The sequence below is a fragment of the Chiloscyllium plagiosum genome, chromosome 9 (assembly GCF_004010195.1).
Source record: "Chiloscyllium plagiosum isolate BGI_BamShark_2017 chromosome 9, ASM401019v2, whole genome shotgun sequence".
Classification (NCBI taxonomy): Eukaryota; Metazoa; Chordata; class Chondrichthyes; order Orectolobiformes; family Hemiscylliidae; genus Chiloscyllium; species Chiloscyllium plagiosum.
In genome coordinates this window covers 26,840,263-26,857,794 of record NC_057718.1, presented here as the reverse complement: position 1 = coordinate 26,857,794, position 17,532 = coordinate 26,840,263, and the positions used below count along the sequence as shown (strand labels likewise).

The window sequence follows — 17,532 nt, the reverse complement described above, 5'->3', positions numbered from 1 at the left end:
TATTCACAGAGTGGGTTCTTTTTTGATTATATGTTTTTGGAGATATGTCTCTTGATTAAACTTAAAATATAAGCCATTACTATTAATTTAACCTGGGGCAGTGTTTGTAGAGGAATAAGATGGTGTTATTTTCTGGGTCTGTAGATTGTGAAGGAGCAAAAATGTCCTTCAGTAGATATGTACTTCTTGTCAGATGTGGGAGTTTAAAGAGAGTTTAAGGTTTACTGTGGATTATATCTGCCATAAGTGCTGTTTGCTGCGAACCTTATCAGATCAAATGGATTGGTTGGAGGGACAGTTAGAAGCAATGAGGAATCTGCAACAGCAACAGTATGTGATGGACGGCAGTTATAGGAAGGGGGGAAAGTCTCAGATACAGTCACATAGATGGGTTAACTCCAGGAAAGGTAAGAGAGCAGGCAGCTAGTGCAGGAGTCTCCATACCCATTTCAACAGGTATGCTGTTTTGAAAATGTAGGGGTGATGAATTCTCAGGGGAACGTAGCACGAACAGCCAAGTTTCTGGTATGGAGACTGGCTCTAATGCAACGAGGGGTCCGTCAGCTTCCAAGAGATAAATTGTGTTAGGGGATTCTCTAGTTCGAGGTACAGACAGACGTTTCTGTGGCTAGCAGCGTAAAAGCAGAATGGTGTGTTTCTTCCCAGTTTTTTTAAAAATATTGGCATTGGATTACAGATACCAGTCTTCAGCCAATTCAATTCACTCCACATGATATCAAAGATGTATTTGGAGACACTGGATACTGCAAAGGCTACAGGTCTTGACAACATTTGGGCAATAGTACTGAAGACGTGCTCCAGAACTTGCCGCTCCCCCAGCCAAACTGTTCTAGTACAGTTACAATAGTGGCATCTACCTGACATTGTGAAAAATTGCACAAGTATATTCTGTATATAAAAAGCAGGACAGTTACTGCCCCATCTGTCTAAGCGATAGAAGGTGTCATCAGTAGTGCTAACAAGCAGTATCTGCTCAGCAAACCTGGTCAGTGATGCTCAGTTTGGTTTCTGCCAGGGCCAGTCAGCTCTGGACCTCAGTACAGCCTTGGTTCAAACATGGACAAAAGTACTGCATTCCAGAGGTGAGCTGAGAGTGACAGCGCTTAACATCAAGACTGCATTTGACCGAGTTACTTGCGGCGTACCGCAAGGGTCGGTGTTGGGTCCACTGCTGTTCGTCATTTTTATCCCTTAATAATATCAAAAAACAAATTATTTGACAAATTCTATTTATGTGCCTACCTATCCCTATCCCTATCTTTCTCTGTTAAGGTTTATGAGAGATGAATGTGTTCAAATTGTCTGCTTTCATTGACTACACTGCAACAGTATCAACTCTTTAAATGCACTTCATCGGCTTGAAGCATCTTCGGAATTCTGTGGTCATTATAAATCTGAGCAACATGTATGTGGATTTCTGTAGCAGGTAGGCAGGGCTGGAAACAGGTATGTTATCCAATTATAACATCAAATTGTGATAAAAGTGTGAGATATATCGAGGAAGTTCAGTTCAGAAATTTGAATAGTTTGGTTTTGCCTGAGTAATACCAGGGAAAGTCAATGGACTCAGTGAAAAAGGAATGGAATTTATTGTGGATCTGAAAACATTTGGATTTGGATTACCAATGTTTTAATTGGAGGAAATTACAGTTCACCCAAGGCAGGATAATGATCAAACAGGCTGACAGGTGGAGCTGGATGTTGTCAACACATATATTGAAGTTAAACCATGTTCTCTGATGTTGCTGAAGGACAGCACGTAGTTGACCTAACATTGATGCTTGTGAGGTTACAGAGGTATTGATTTAGGAACAGGAAGAAAAGCCATTAGAATATTCTTTAGCACATTTTGGTAGGCAAGATGGAGCCAAACAGGGCAGTCTGTAGCTTTGGATATGCTGTAATGGAGTGGAAAGCTGATTGAAGAGTTTCAGTCATGAAATTACAGAAAAGATGAACAGATTCAAAAACAAGTAACATTTGTGCCACATACACAGATGCCAGGCAGTGACCATTCAATAGGAGATTTTATTCCTCCATTTTGAACAACACTTAGAGAAAGCACTGAGGATGGCAAGATCACACAATGTACCCTGGGTGGGGAATTTCAATGTTCATCATCAAGAGTGGCTCAGCAGCAATACTACTAATCGAGCTGGTTGGGTCTTAAGGACATAGCTGCTGGACTGGGTCTATGGGAGATGGTGGGGGAACCAGCTTGGGGGGAAGCGCGAAACATACTTAGGTTCATCCTTACCAATCTGCCAATTGCAGATGCATCTGTCCATGACAGTGGAAGAGTTACAGCACACAGTCCTTACGGAGACAAAGTCCTGCCTTCACGTTGAGAATAATCTCCATTGTATCGACACTAGTGTATAAGACAGATGTCAGAGGTAGTTTCTTTACTCAGAGAGTAGAAAGGGTATAGAATGCTTTGCCTGCAACGGTAGTAGATTTGCCAAGTTTAAGTGCATTTAAGTCGTAATTGGACAGGCAAATGGACGTACATGGAATAGTGTAGGTGGGATGGGCTTCAGATTAGTATGACAGGGCAGCGCAACATTGAGGGCCGAAGGGCCTGTACTGCGCTGTAATGTTCTATGTTCTATGAGTGTGGCATCAAGAAGCTCTATCAAAACTGGAATCAGTGGGTATCGGGGGCAAATTCTGTGCTGCTTGGAGTCATATCTAGCGTATAGCAAGATGGTTATGATTGTTGGAGATTAGTTATCTTAGCTCCAGGACATCTCTGCAGGAGTTCCTCAGGGTAATGTCCTCGACCCAACCATCTTCAGCTACTTCATCAATGACCTTCTCTTCGTCATAAGGTCAGAAGTGGGGATGTTCATCGATGATTGCACAATGTTCAGCACCATTTGCGACTTCTCAGGTACTAAAACAATCCATGTCCAAATGCAACAATATCTGGACAATATCCAGGCTTGGGCTGACAAGAAAAGTAACATTTGCGCCACACTAATGCCAGGCTATGACCATTGTTAGGTTCCTTTTTCCTGAGATTCTTACACACTTGATGCAACTGCAACACGCCAACTTCTGTGAACAACCAAAACTTTGTTAAGCACAGTACAAACTTTGGAGAAACTCTTAATACTCCTCACCATGCTTGCAAAGTCAGTAATGACCACAAGACAACCCCCAGTTACTCCCTCACAGTCTCATGCCCCTCAAGACACAATGCAGTGACCACATCATTTCCAGAAACAATATAATGCAAATGACCCCTTAATGGTCAAATCTGTTGTAAATCATTTTTTTTATAACTAAACAAAATAGTCAAACTTCCAACTGTAATGTTCTTATTGATTTTGAATAGGATGATAATGCACATGTAAATTATCTCTGAATAATAGGAGGTGGCCATGTAAATAGCTCTGAATGGCAAGGGATAGGAATGTAAATTCCTTGCAATCTACCTATAAGTCAGAAGCATCACACCCTGGCCTCGGGACATCCAATTTCCTGCAGGTCATATCATCACCAATAAGAGCCAATCGAACCACTGCTCCATGACATTCAATATCATTGAATTCCCCACTATTGACGTCCTGGGGGTTATCATTGACCAGAAACTCAACTGGAATCACCACATAAACACTGATTAAAAGAGCAGGTCAGACTCTGGGTAATCCAAAGTGGAGGATGGGAAAAAAATTGTGGCTGTTAGAGCTGTACCTTTTTTGAGGAATTTTAGGTGTTGGAGGTGATTTCCTCAAATTCCAGGAGCAGCAATTACTGTTTTATATGTTCTTGCATTGTTTTGGAACTTTGGAGGAGAAAAGATCAAAACAACGGCACTTTAGAAGAGGAGGTGGACAGACAAAGGCAGTCACTACATGGTCAGAGAAAGAAACCCATACTGCTGTCTGACACAACAGCGAATCTGTACAGTTACTGTCTTTGCTGTTTGAATTCAAGTATCTCTGGATATCGGAGTGCATCTAGGAAAAATTAACAAACAGCAAAATTGATAGCTGCCCTTGAAGGAACCTGTATGGGAGAGCTCACAGCACAGGAACAGATAGGTGCATAGTTTCTAAGTTAGCCTTGTTGTAAATCTACAATAGTGAGTAAAGTTGGTTATAACTTTTATTGAGATCTATCTCTTGATTAAATTTTAAGGATATAAGCCATAACTATTAAATTAGCCTGGAACAGTGTTTTTTTAATAGCAATAAGACAGCACTATTTCATCTTACTATTTCATGAGAATTTCCATGTTACTAATGATTATGTCCCTAGGAAGTGTCTTTGATTGTGAATCCAATCAGATCACATGGATCGGTTGGAGCAGCAGTTAGAGGCAATAAGGAATTTACAGGAGCTCGGGGGTGTGATGGATGGCAGTTACAGGAAGGGAAAAAAGCCACAGATATAGTCAGGTAGATGGGCTAAATCCAGGAAAGATAGGAGGGGTAGGCAGGTCGTATAGGGGTCTCCTGTGGCTATCCCCATCTCAAAGTATGCTGTTTTGGAAAATGTAAGGGGTGATGGACTCTCAGGGGAATGTATCACTGACAGCCAAGTTTCTGGTATTGAGAATGGCTCTAATGTAATGAGGGGGTATGTCAAATTCCAAGTGACCAATTGTGATAGTGGACTCTCTAGTCAGAGGCACAGACAGATGTTTCTGCAACCAGCAGCGAAAAATCAGAATGGTGCGTTGCCTCACTGATGCCAGGATCAAGGATATCTCAGAGGGGTGCAGAATGATCTCAGAGGGGAGAAGGACCAGCAGGAGATTGTCGTATACATTGGAACTAATGACATAGGAAGATAAAAGGATGAGATTCTGAAGGGAGAATATAGAAAGTTAGGCAGGAATTTAAAAAGGAAGTCCTTTAGGGCAATAATATCTGGATTACTCCCGGTGTTACGAACTAGTGGAGGTAGAAATAAGGGGATAGAGTTGATGAATGAGTGGCTGAGGAGCTGGTGCACGGGAAAAGGGTTCATGTTTTTGGATCTTTGGAATCTCTTGGGTAGAAGTGACCTGTACAAGAAGGAAGGATTGCATGCGAATTGGAAGGGGACTAATACATTGGCAGGGGGATTTGCTGGAGCTGCTTGGGAGGATTTAAGCTATTATGGGTGGGGGGCGGGAAGGGGGGGGAAGGTGGTGGGACCCAGGGAGATAGTAAGGAAAGAGATCAATTTGAGACTGATACTGTTGGGAAAAGGAGCGAGTCAAACAGTCAGGGCAGGTGAGAACAAAGCAGAGAACAGGGTAGGACTGATAAATTAAACTGCATTTATTTCAATGCAAGAGACCCAACAAAGAAGGAAGATGAACTCAGGGCATGGTTAGGAACATGGAACTGGGATATCATAGCAATTACAAAGATGTGGCTGAGGGATAGACAGGACTGGCAGTTTAATGTTCCAGGATACAAATGCTACAGGAAGGATAGAAAGGGGTACAAGAGATGGGAAGGAGTAGCATTTATGATAAGGGATAGTATTATGGCTGTACTGAGGGAGGATATTTCTGAAAATACGTCCAAGCAAATTATTTGGGTGGAACTGAGAAATAAGAAAGGGATGATTACCTCATTGTGATTGTATTATAGCCCCCCCCCCTCAATAGTCAGCGGGAAATTGAGAAACAAATTTGTAAGGAAATCTCAGTTATTTGTAAGTATAATAGGGTGCTTATGGTAAGGGAGTTTAGCTTTCCAAACATAGACTAAAACTGCCATAGGATTTAGATGGAGAGGAATTTGTCAGCGTGTACAAGAAAACTTTCTGATTCAGAATGTGGATGTACCTACAAGAGAAGGTGCAAACTTGACCTACTCTTGGGAAATAAGGCGTCAAGTGACTGAGGTGTTAGTGTGGGAGCTCTATGGCAACTATATTTTAAAATTAATGGAATTAGTGATGGAAAAGGATGGACCGGATCTAAAAATTGAAGATCTAAATTGGAGGAAGGCCAATTTTGACAGTATTAAGCAAGAATTTTCAAAAATTGATTGGGGGCAGATGCTCACAGGTAAAGGGATAGTTGGAAAATGGGAAGCCTTCAGAAATGAGTTCATGAGAGTCTAGAGACGATACATTCCTCTTAGGGTGAAAGGCTAGGCTGGTAGGTATAGGGAATGCTGGATGATTAGAGAAATTGAGGTTTTGGTTAAGAAAACGAAGGAACCATATGTCAGGTATAGACAGGATAGATCAAGTGAATCCTTAGAAGAGTATAAAGGCAGTAGGAGTATACTTAAGAGAGAAATCAGCAGGGCAAAAAGGGGACACGAGATATTTTAGGCAAATAGGGTTAAGGAGAATCTAACGAGATTTTATAAATATATTAAGGAAAAAAGGATAACCAGGGAGAGAATAGGGCCCCTCAAAAATCAGCAAGGCAGCCTATGTGTGTAGCGATGAGAGAGATACTAAATGAGTATTTTGCATCAGTGGAGAAGGAGATAGAAGATGTAGAATGTGAGGAAATAGATGGTGACATCTTGAAAAAATGTCCATATTACAGAGAAGGAGGTACTAGATGTCTTAAAATGCATAAAAGTGAATAAATCCCCAGGTCCTGATCTGGTGTATCCTAGAACTCTGTGGAAAGCTAAGGAAGTGATTGCTGGGCCCTTTGCTGAGAAACTTGTATCATTGATAGTCACAGGTGAGGTATTGTGAAACTGGAGGTTGGCTAACATAGTGCCAGTATTTAAGAAAGGTGGTAAGAAAACGCCAGGGAACTATAGACCAGTGAGCCTGATGTCACTGGTAGGCAAGTTGTTGGAAAAAGTCCTGAGGGACAGGATTTGCATGCATTTAGAAAGGCAAGGACTGATTTAGGTATAGCCAACATGGCATTGTGTGTGAGAAATCATGTCTCATGAACATGATTGAGTTTTTTGAAGAAGTAACAAAGAGGATTGATGAGGGCAGAGCAGTGGACATGATCTTTATGGACTTCAATAAGGCGTTAGACAAGGTTTCTCATGGTAGACTGGTTGGCAAGGTTATATCTTATGGAATACAGGGAGAACTAGTCATTTGGATACCAAACTGGTTTGAAGATAGAAGATTGAAGACAGAGAGTGATGGTGGCGGGTTGCTTTTCAAACAGGAGGCCTGTGACTAATGATGTGCCACAAGGATCGGTGCTGGGTCCTCTGCTTTTGTCATTTTTATAAATGATTTGGATCTGAACATAGGTATAGTTAGTCAGTTTGCAGATGACACCAAAATTGGAGTGAACAGCGAAGGAGGTTACCCGGAGTAAAACGGGTACTTGATCAGATGGGCCAATGGGCTGAGGAGTGGCAGATGCAGTTTAATTTAGATAAATGTGAGGTGTTGCATTTTAGAAAGGCAAATCTTGGCAGGACTTATATACTTAGTGTTAAGGTCCTGGGGAGTGTTGCTGTACAAAGAGACCTTGGAGTGGTTCATGGTTTCTTGAAAGTGGAGGTTCAAGTAGATAGGATAGTGTAGAAGGTGTTTGGTATGCTTTCATTTATTGGACAGAGTATTGAGTATACGAGTTGGGAGGTCATGTTGCGGCTGTACGGGACATTGGTTAGGCCACTTTTGGAATTGTGTCCGATTCTGGTCCCCTTCCTATCAGAAGGGGTTTGTGAAACTTGAAAGGGTTCAGAAAAGACTTACAAGGATGTTGCCGGAGTTGGAGGATTTGAACTACAGGGAGAGGTTGAATAGGCTGGGGCTGTTTTCTCTGGAGCATTGGAGGCTGAGGGGTAATCTTTATAAAGTTGTGAGGGGCATGGATAGGGCAAATAGACAAGGTCTTTTCCCTCGGGAAGGGAAATCCAGAACTAGAGAGCATAGGTTTAGGGTGAGAGGGGAGAAATTTGAAAGTGGCCTTATGGGCAACATTTTCACCCAGAGAGTGGTGTGTATGGAATGAGCTCCTAGAGCAACTGGTGGAGGCTGGTACAATTCAGCATTTAAAATGCATCTGGGTGGGTATATGAATAGGAAGGGTTTAGAGGGGTATGGGCCAAGTGCTGGCATGGATGAGTTGGACCAAAGGTTCTGTTTCCCTTCTGTACATCTCTATGGTTCTATGAGTCTATGAATATCGTGGGGAATAATATACCTCCTGACTTCTCAAAGCCTGTCCAGCATCTATAAGGCACAAGTCAGGGGTATGGTGGAATATTCCCCCCTTTCCTCAACAACAGTCAAGAATCCAGGACTAAGCAGCCCATTGGATTGGCACTACATCCACAAGCATCCACTCCCTCCACCACCGACGCTGTGTCACAGCAGTGTTTATCATCTGCAAGATGCACTGCAGAAATTCACCAAAGATCCTTAGGCAGCCCCTTCCAAACCCACAACCACTTTCAGCTGGAAGGACAGTGGCAGCAGATACATGGGAACACCACCACATAGAATTTCTGCTCCAAGCCTCTCATTGTCCTGACTTGGAAATATATCGTCGTTCCTTCACTGTCACTGGATCAAATGTTGGAATTCCCTCTGTAATGGTATTATGGGTCAACATATAGCATCAATTGGTAAAGATCTATAAAACAGAATGTATCTGAATTTAATTGATATCAATCTATTGAACCTCTCTTTAATATTGATAGTCAAACCAACTTTTTATTTTTCCAGAAGCTAATCATAAATTTTCTGATTCCTGAAATACAATCTGCCTGGAATCTGTATTAAATGGTGTAGATATTTTCTGTATGAAGCTACAAAGTTTGCTTCTCAAAGATTAAAAATGTGAATTTAATAATCTAATGTAGGTTAGAATAAACTTGAACTACCCACTTGAAAAATTTAGGCAGTATGTATGTGTCCTTTTTGATTGCGATCAATAACCTTTACATGCATCTGTGAAGAGAAGCCTGCATTAGGATTTAGAGTCCAATGATTCTTCTTCAGAACTGACAGCAGTTAGGAAAAGGTAGTATTTCTGCTTATGACAGTGGGTGGGAGCAGAAACGAGTGATGCATAGGTGAAGTTAGGTTGGGCCACTCTCCACCTATTCACTCCTTGTTCCACTCCACCACCTCCTGTCATCACCATAAATACCACCTTAGCTGCTGTCAGTTCTGAAGAAGGATCACTGGACTAAAATCATTAACAATGTTTTCTCTTCACAGTTGCTGTCAGCTCCAGCAATTTCTTTCTTGTTTGTTTCAGATCTCCAGCAGCTGCAGTTCTTTGCATATTACAAGTTAATATAAAACAGTGAGGAACTGTGGTGCATTATTGGATTGATGTTGGCTATTTTGTCACATGATATTAAGACAAAAGGATAATTATATTTCACCGATTGCTCAGCATATTTGTTCTGTGAACAACTGAGCTAAAATCACAACATGGACAGCAACTAGAAAAAGAGAAAGTTAACATTTATCTTCTTTTTCAAAATAATGTCACAAAATTGTAATGTTCTGTTCTGTATGTTCTGGATAAAGTTGATTGTGTATTTGATTGCGGGGTACTTGTGTGTGGTTTACAGAATGTACAGTAATTGAAGTGGAATTCAAATGGAACCATTCCAAAATACACTGAATTTATTTACAAAAAGACAATGGTAGCTGGAATGTGTTACAAAGCAGTAATGCCTCAAGCAGATCACATAACAACATAAACACACCTTCACGGTTTATAAGTATCATATGAAATTTCATTTATGTCATGTAGCCATGCTCTCTGATCTCAACAGATGAATGTTTCTATATTCAAGGTGCTTTTATTGTTGATGGGGTTGCTATGCCAGAAAGCAATGAATGATGAACTATGAGATCAAAGCACGAGATGGATTTGAACTGAACTGCTCTTGAACATGTAAAGATATTAATATAATTTTATTGTAATCTAAGGGAATTGTATTTATTGAGACAGGAAGTTAGAAGTTCTAAAAGTTAGAGGTAAGAGTTTTACTTCATAATTTAATACTAAGAGGAGGAAGGAACAATAGATTTGTTAAGAAATGAATATAAACTTTGCCACTGCTGATCATAAAAGTCACTGCAAATACTTTTGGTGTAAGCAACTCTAGAATAACTCCAGAACAACTGCAACATTTGAATAATGTAAGGTTAGTTCTGGAGGTGAACTTAATAAGGGGAGGCAGCAGAGTATACTCACTCATGTACACACATTCGCTGTGTGCAGTCCGCATATTTTGTAGGCCCCAAATGCTTTTCTTTTCTTTCATTGACAGGTCTTAATAGATTGAGCTGACTTCTGCAATAGATAGGGTACTTCTGTCATAGCACTGACTGCATTTTTCTATTATACATCAGAGGGCTTTAGTCCTTACTCTCCTGGGGATAACAAGTATTTGGTGTATTTGTAATGTTACTGGCCTAGTAATCCAGAGTTCCAGGCTAAAGTTCTGGTGACAGGGGTTTGAATCCACCATGGCAGTTTTAGACTTTTGAATTAAAAAAAAACTCATCATAATCATTGGTGAAATCTGTTCTCCTTAGCTGGTCTGATCTATATGTGACTGCTGCTGCAAAGCAAGGATTAGTTCAGAAAGAGCTTGGAATTTATGTCAAAACTGCTACAGAATCTAAAGAAAGGAATGAAACTGGACTAGCGACAATTGCAAACTCAGTCCAGTCCACCCTATAAAGTTCTTACACTGGGGACTTTTGCCAAAAGGCTATGTTTGCTGACACCCAACAGCATGCACAGTAGAAGTAAGAAATGTCAAAAATATTTTAATAAACTGATTAAAAACTAGCAAATACACAAAATGACAAAAAGTTAATGAAAGTATAGATGTAAAAAATTGTCAAGTATTGATTTTGTAATTTTTTTGAAAATTTGCTTTTTTATTACATATCCATAGATGAAAAAGATTGGAGGTGAGCAAGAGCAGTTGAAAATTATTGGCATATCATTGGTGACAGCGAACATTTTGGAGCCAAAATTGGCTGAGCCTTTCCACAGACTATTCAAGGCTGACATTGTCATACTCTCACAGTCTCACTTTCCAATATCCAAGCACCATATCCACCACCCCTATCCCATGGGCAGTGGTGCCATACAGTCTGGAGGGAGTTGCCCTGGGAATCCTTAACATTGATTTCAGACCTGATGTAATCTTGTAGCATTACGTCATCCGCAAGGAGATCTTCTGCTGATCGATCTACCTCCCTTCCTCAGCTAATACCTCTCCATGTTGGACACCACTTGAAGGAAACATTGAGGGTGGCAAGGGCACAGAATTATTCTTTGTAGGGAACTTCAAAGTCCATTGCCAAAGTGGCTTGGTAACTCCATTACTGATCAGACTGATTGAATCCTAAGGGATGTGGCTGTTAGACTAGATCTGTCGCAACTCGTGAGAGAACGAGCGGTAAAGACTTACTTGACTTTATTCTCACCAGTCTTATCTGTCTCACATGCATCTGTCCCTGACCTTGCTGAGTTAAAGTTGCATCTCCACATTGATACCTTCCATTGTGTCATATGGCATTTCTTCATGGCTCAGCATATTCCCACTCTACCATTATCCTCAAGAAAAATGGTGGACTCTGGTTCAGTGAAGAATGGAGGTTGGCATGCTTGCAATACCAAGGATACCTAAAAATGTGGTGTCAATCGGTGAAGCTGCAAACCAGGACCACTTGTATGCATTGCAAACAGTGGACGTAGCATGTAATAGATAGGGTTAAGTAATCCCACAATTAACAGATCAGACCTATGCTCTGCAGTGCTGCCAAATTCCAGTAAGGAAGTGGTGGGCAATTAAATAACTACCAAGAGGAGTAAGCTCAACAATATCCCCATTCTCAGCAATAAGAGTGCCTAGCACATTAGTGCCTAAGACAAGGCTGAAGCATTTGTATCCATTTATAGCTGATTTAGTTCATTCATGTAATATGAAAAAATGTCAGAAAGCACTGGATACTGCAAAGGTAATGAGCTCTGGCAACATTATAGCAATAGTACTGAACACCTGTGCATGCTCATCACTGATTTCTGCCCAACAATTGGTTTTTGCTTGCACAGGTGATACATGAATTCTCTCCTATCTATAAATTTCACTGTTTTGCCTTTACATCTGTGTGTTTTGAGGTTCTCTGAACACAACTGTACCAGCATGATTCATGTCAATAGAGGATGTGCCATTGATTGATATCTATATTGGGAGTCGAGAGTGTGGTGCTGGAAAAGCACAGCAAGTCAGGCAGCAAAATCGATGTTTCGAGCAAAGGTGCTCTAAATGGGAGCCCATTACAGCATGGGGAAGCATGGTGAACAAGGTGTACACTTGGCTTTGGATCCTTGTCCCACAACATTCCCTATACTCTGCCTGGTTTATGTCTCCTAATATGTTGGTGTAAATGAGATGGTCAGCAATATCGGGGAAGGGAGTTCACAGCAAACAAGGAGTCACTGCATTAAAATGGGCAGGATTAAGGATCCTACTGGTCTTTGTCCTGTATAATGTGTGTAGTCAGTGTGTAGTGTTCTTTTTTAAAAGTCCTCACAACAGTGGGCCCTTAACCTCCTTCCTCACAGTTTGAGTCACTTATCTACCAGCTCTGAGTACAGTCGCAACTGTTGCACACTTTCAGTTCCCAGCGCATTGTAAGGCAGAATGAGCGATCTTTGGTCAATGGCTTCCAGCTTTCGCCTGTACATGTTGATGAGGCCTTGAGTATCACTATCTGAGTCTAGATTAGAGTGGTGCTGGAAAAGCAGAGCAGGTCAGGTAGCATCTGAGGAGCAGGAAAATTGACGTTTCGGGCAAAAGCCCTTCATCAGGAATAGAGCCTGCATCTATGTCCTTGTTTTTACCACCTTGAGTATCACTATCCCTTTTCTAGTAGCCTATAACATATAAACCCCCAACTCCCTACATACACAAATAGACACAATATGAAATGGGTGTTATGGGTAGAGAGAATGACTAAGAAGGCAATAAATGGTCTCAGTTGATGGGGCTCACTGAGATGATCCTTTTGACTTGTCAGGACTTGCTGCTCCTTGATCTTCCTTCTCCAGTACTTCCACTTGCTTGCAGGAGACATTGAGTGACTGGTTTACACTATAAAGTCTCTAACTTATTGGTTAAAAGACATAGCTTGCTGCATCTAATGAGGATAAATAAACTGATTTTTTTCAGGCTTGAAGCGTCTTTTACTGCAAAGGAAAGGACAGCAACTTCCTTTCTTGAGGTCTGATGACTTCCGACTGAACATTCACACCCATATGCTGTTCAACTACTCGGGAGCCAATTACATAGTTATTGGCAGACAGGAAGCCTTTGACATCAACAACTAGTCACTGTTTCACAGACCAATCAGCTACATATCGCTGGTCAAATTTCCCTTTGTGCATATTCGCTTGCTACAACCCATCTGCTTGGACAATCAGTAGTGTGAGGAACACTTAAGATGAGTGTTGGAAAAAAGTGCAGTAATTCTTTCTATAATCTTAGGTTTATAAGAAGCCTTATCCCATTTTCAGCCCTCAATGAAAAATAAAGAAATATATAAAAGATAGTCTTTACAAAACCCAGTGATGAAGTACATCAGGGCGTGGGGGACTTGTCAGCCTGCGATTCCAAATTTGCTTCCCTAATGATGTAATTTTCTTGGTCTCTTTCTTCCCTTCTATTTCTTGACTTACAGTTTTCTCTGGGACTTTATTTCTCTACAGTGAAGACAAGTGCAAAATATTTGCTCAATCCAGCTATCATCTTTTTTCCACAATTAGATTATTTACAGTGTGGAAACAGGCCCTTCGGCCCAACAAGTCCACACCGACCCTCTGAAGAGCAACCCACCCAGATCCATTCCCCTACATTTACCCTTTCACCTAACACTACGGGCAATTTAGCACGGCCAATTCACCTGACCTGCACATCTTTGGACTGTGGGGGGAAACCGGAGCACACCCATGCAGACATAGGGAGAATGTACAAACTCCACACCGACAGTTGCCTGAGGCGGGAATTGAACCCGGGTCTCTGGCGCTGTGAGGCAGCAGTGCTAACCACTGTACCACCTTGCCGCCCTTTAGATTAGATTACTTACAGTGTGGAAACAGGCCCTTCGGCCCAACAAGTCCACACCGACCCGCCAAATTGCAACCCACCCAGACCCATTCCCCTACATTTACCCCTTCACCTAACGCTATGGGCAATTTAGCATTAATTAATTCCATACTTGTTTTCTATAGGGCAAATACCTACAAAATTCACGCTAATTTTATATTCGGGCTATGTATTATGAATACTTTCCACTGGATTTCCTTCTCAGAAATTTTTTTAGGAGCCAGTGGTGCCCTGCGCCTTTCTCTGCACCAGGGAGTCTTCCTCCATCTTCCTCCTGGGGACTGGATCTACTCCATCACTATTGTTTTGTGAATGCCAATACCACCAGTACAATCTGTGTATCTGGCAGCAGCTCTCTTGAAAGCCAGTTCCGCCATTTGATAGGATCATGGCTGAATGTCACTCTTATGTTTACTTTCCTGCCCTTTCCCCATAATCCTTGATTCCCTTACTGAACAAGAATCTATGTGTCTCAGCCTTAGATATACACCAAGGCCCTGCCCCCACATTTCTTTATGGCATTGAGTTCCAAAGATTCACAATCAGGGCTTTCATCCCATCATCATTGCCCTTTGTTTATTTTATGATACTAATCTTTGACCCACTTTTGTTTTCCTCAAACTGAATATGGAATTCATATTATGATTGCTGTTACCCAGGGCTGTGTACATCTAAGGTAATTAATTAATCCGATATTATTGCATAATAATATGCTCAACTAGAATCCTTTGCCCATCTGATGTTACAAGTCTAAATGTAGATTAAAATTCTCCATGATTACTGCTGTATCCTTTTGACAGGTTTGATTATATCTTGCTGGTTACTTCTGAGATTTGAAGGACAAATCCATCTATTGTCCCCTTGTATTTGAACAGGGCTGAATGCAGACACTTACCTGACCTAAAACTAAACATTGATTTTGCGGGCTACATGTGCAGCATTGCAATTCAACTTTTTAAAAATTTTATTACAGAAGGATATTTGATTTTTTTATATGAAAAATTTAAGCTTTCAATTGCAGTTTAATGCAGCTGCTTAAATAGAAGTTCATGGTCAAATGTTAAGCAGAACTGTACAACAGAAGAAATTTAATTTTATTTATACAAAAAACTTGTTCTTGGTTATTCAAGGAATGCGTTCGATATTTGAGCTGCAATTGAGATTTTATTTCAGATTCTTGCAAGATTAATATTTCATTTGTGAAGTATGCATTCAGTCAATCTTTAAAATGAACATGTATTTTTCAAATTTATATCAACTGAAGGATTTTGCTGCAAATTAAACCTCTGTCATGCAAGATTTCAGTTGCATATTTGTCTTCATTGATCTTCACAGTCAATGCAGTTTATTTTTAACATTTCTGACATAAAATGGTTAAAGATTGTATCTGTTATGAAGCTTAGATTGAACAATATTATACAGCAGCGGTTTCTGACATTCTACTGGATATCAAAGTAGTTTGAATAGTGTTCAAAAGTTCATATGATCTACAAGCGCATTAAGTACTTGGAAGGATTTTCAGCACCTGAAATAGCTGCCAGGCTATTTAAAGATTCTCAGCTCGTGAATGTTCCACAGCAGCACCATGGTGGTGATCGTTGTACTGGTTGAATCTGATTTCAGTCAGTAGTTCATTGTGATTTCGGCATAGATAAATCAACATTCTTTGCCCCAAACTGCTTTCTTGTATCAATAATCCAATGTGAACAAGTACTATTCCAACTTTGCAGCTTTAAAAATTCTTTCAGTATGATACAAACTGGTAAGTATTCCATCTTTATTTGTCAGTTTGCAGTTGCTATCTGCAATTCAAAATAAACTGATAAGTAACTGTTTAAGTCTTGCCAAAAAATGCATTCTGAATAAAAAGTTAATTTTGCTTCGTGTTTCAACAAATTTCAAGAAAAACATTGAAATCCTTGCTTATATTGAGTTAAACAGGGTGTTGAATGAGTAAAAATATGTTACCTATTCAAGTGAACATAAATAGTTAAACCAAGAGTTCACAATTATTTTGTTTCGCTATCATTTATAAGGTGCAGAATTTTGTAAAAATATATCTGTTGATAGTTAATATTAAACTGTTCTATTAATGTCTTCTGTTCTACTCTGGTAAGTATGTGTGTGCGTGCGTGCACAGTGAACAGTTAATCCACAGATCCAGGTAATACTCCAGGGACCAAGTCTGAATCACAGCAAATGGTGGAATTTGAATTCAATAAAAAACTGGAATTAAGAGTCTAATGATGACCATGAAACCATTGTTGATCATCGGAAAACCCATCTGGTTCACTCCTGTCCTTTAGGAAGGGAAACTGCCATCCTTACCTGGTCTAGCCTATGTGTGACTCCAGACCCAAAACAATGTGATTGACTCTTAACTGCCCTCTGTGACGGGCAATAAATGTTAGCTTAGCCAGCGATGCTCTTATCCCATGAATGAATAAAATAATGCAAATTTTGCTCCATGTTTGAATCTCTCCAATTAAGTTTCTATTACTGCTGCATTGATCATTAGTATTATCAAGTGCACAAATGATATTCTGAAAAATTAAGTGTGCTCCTGGTTCAAAAGTTCAGCTCTGGACAAAATATATCACCTCTAAACTTAGGCTATTGAGAAAATCACTTAAAGATGATTAACTTGATGAAATTACATCATATATTATTGTACAATGTCATTTTAGTTTTATTTATTCTGGTATTTTCTGGGGGAGGGAGCATGGTGTTGGGGATTGCTGATGCTACTAAGTTCAACAGGCTTCAAGAATGTACTCTGGGATTGTGAAGCATGATTATCCTATATGATCGTGATGTCACACAGGCACCATAACAACTTACTGCTGCCAGCTGTTTTAAAAGCCTTCCTATATGGCTGAACACCTGAATGAGGGGCCAATTTTGTGAACGGCCAGCATTAAGAGGTACAGTTAGTAAGTTTGCAGATGACACCAAAATTGGAGGTGTAGTGGACAGCGAAGAGGGTTACCTCATTACAACAGGATCTGGACCAGATGGGCCAATGGGCTGAGAAGTGGCAGATGGAGTTTAATTCACATAAATGCGAGGTGCTGCATTTTGGGAAAGCAAATCTTAGCAGGACTTATACACTTAATGGTAAGGTCCTAGGGAGTGTTGCTGAACAAAGAGACTTGGAGTGCAGGTTCATAGCTCCTTGAAAGTGGAGTTGCAGATAGATAGGATAGTGAAGGCGGCGTTTGGTATGCCTTCCTTTATTGGTCAGAGTATTGAGTACAGGAGTTGGGAGGTCATGTTGCGGTTGTACAGGACATTGGTTAGGCCACTGTTGGAATATTGCGTGCAATTCTGGTCTCCTTGTGTGGGGGAGTCCAGAACTAGAGGGCATAGGTTTAGGGTAAGAGGGCAAAGATATAAAAGAGACCTAAGGGGCAACATTTTCACACAGAGGGTGGTACGCGTATGGAATGAGCTGCCAGAGGAAGTG

The 17,532-nt window shown here is 40.6% G+C and overlaps 1 protein-coding gene across 7 annotated transcripts in view; it reads left to right on the top strand.

The window, feature by feature from the left end:
• LOC122552711 (CAP-Gly domain-containing linker protein 4-like) overlaps nucleotides 1-17,532 on the top strand; it is a 265,059-nt gene that overhangs the window by 25,024 nt on the left and 222,503 nt on the right. The window contains exon 1 of one of the 7 annotated variants that reach the window (XM_043695608.1): nucleotides 15,668-15,828. The exons of the other annotated variants lie outside the window; for them this stretch is intronic. Within the exon in view, the coding sequence (XP_043551543.1) occupies nucleotides 15,816-15,828 (13 nt within the window). The 5' untranslated portion in view covers nucleotides 15,668-15,815. Of the gene's footprint in view, nucleotides 1-15,667; nucleotides 15,829-17,532 lie in introns of those variants that run through there. 7 annotated transcript variants of the gene reach the window in all.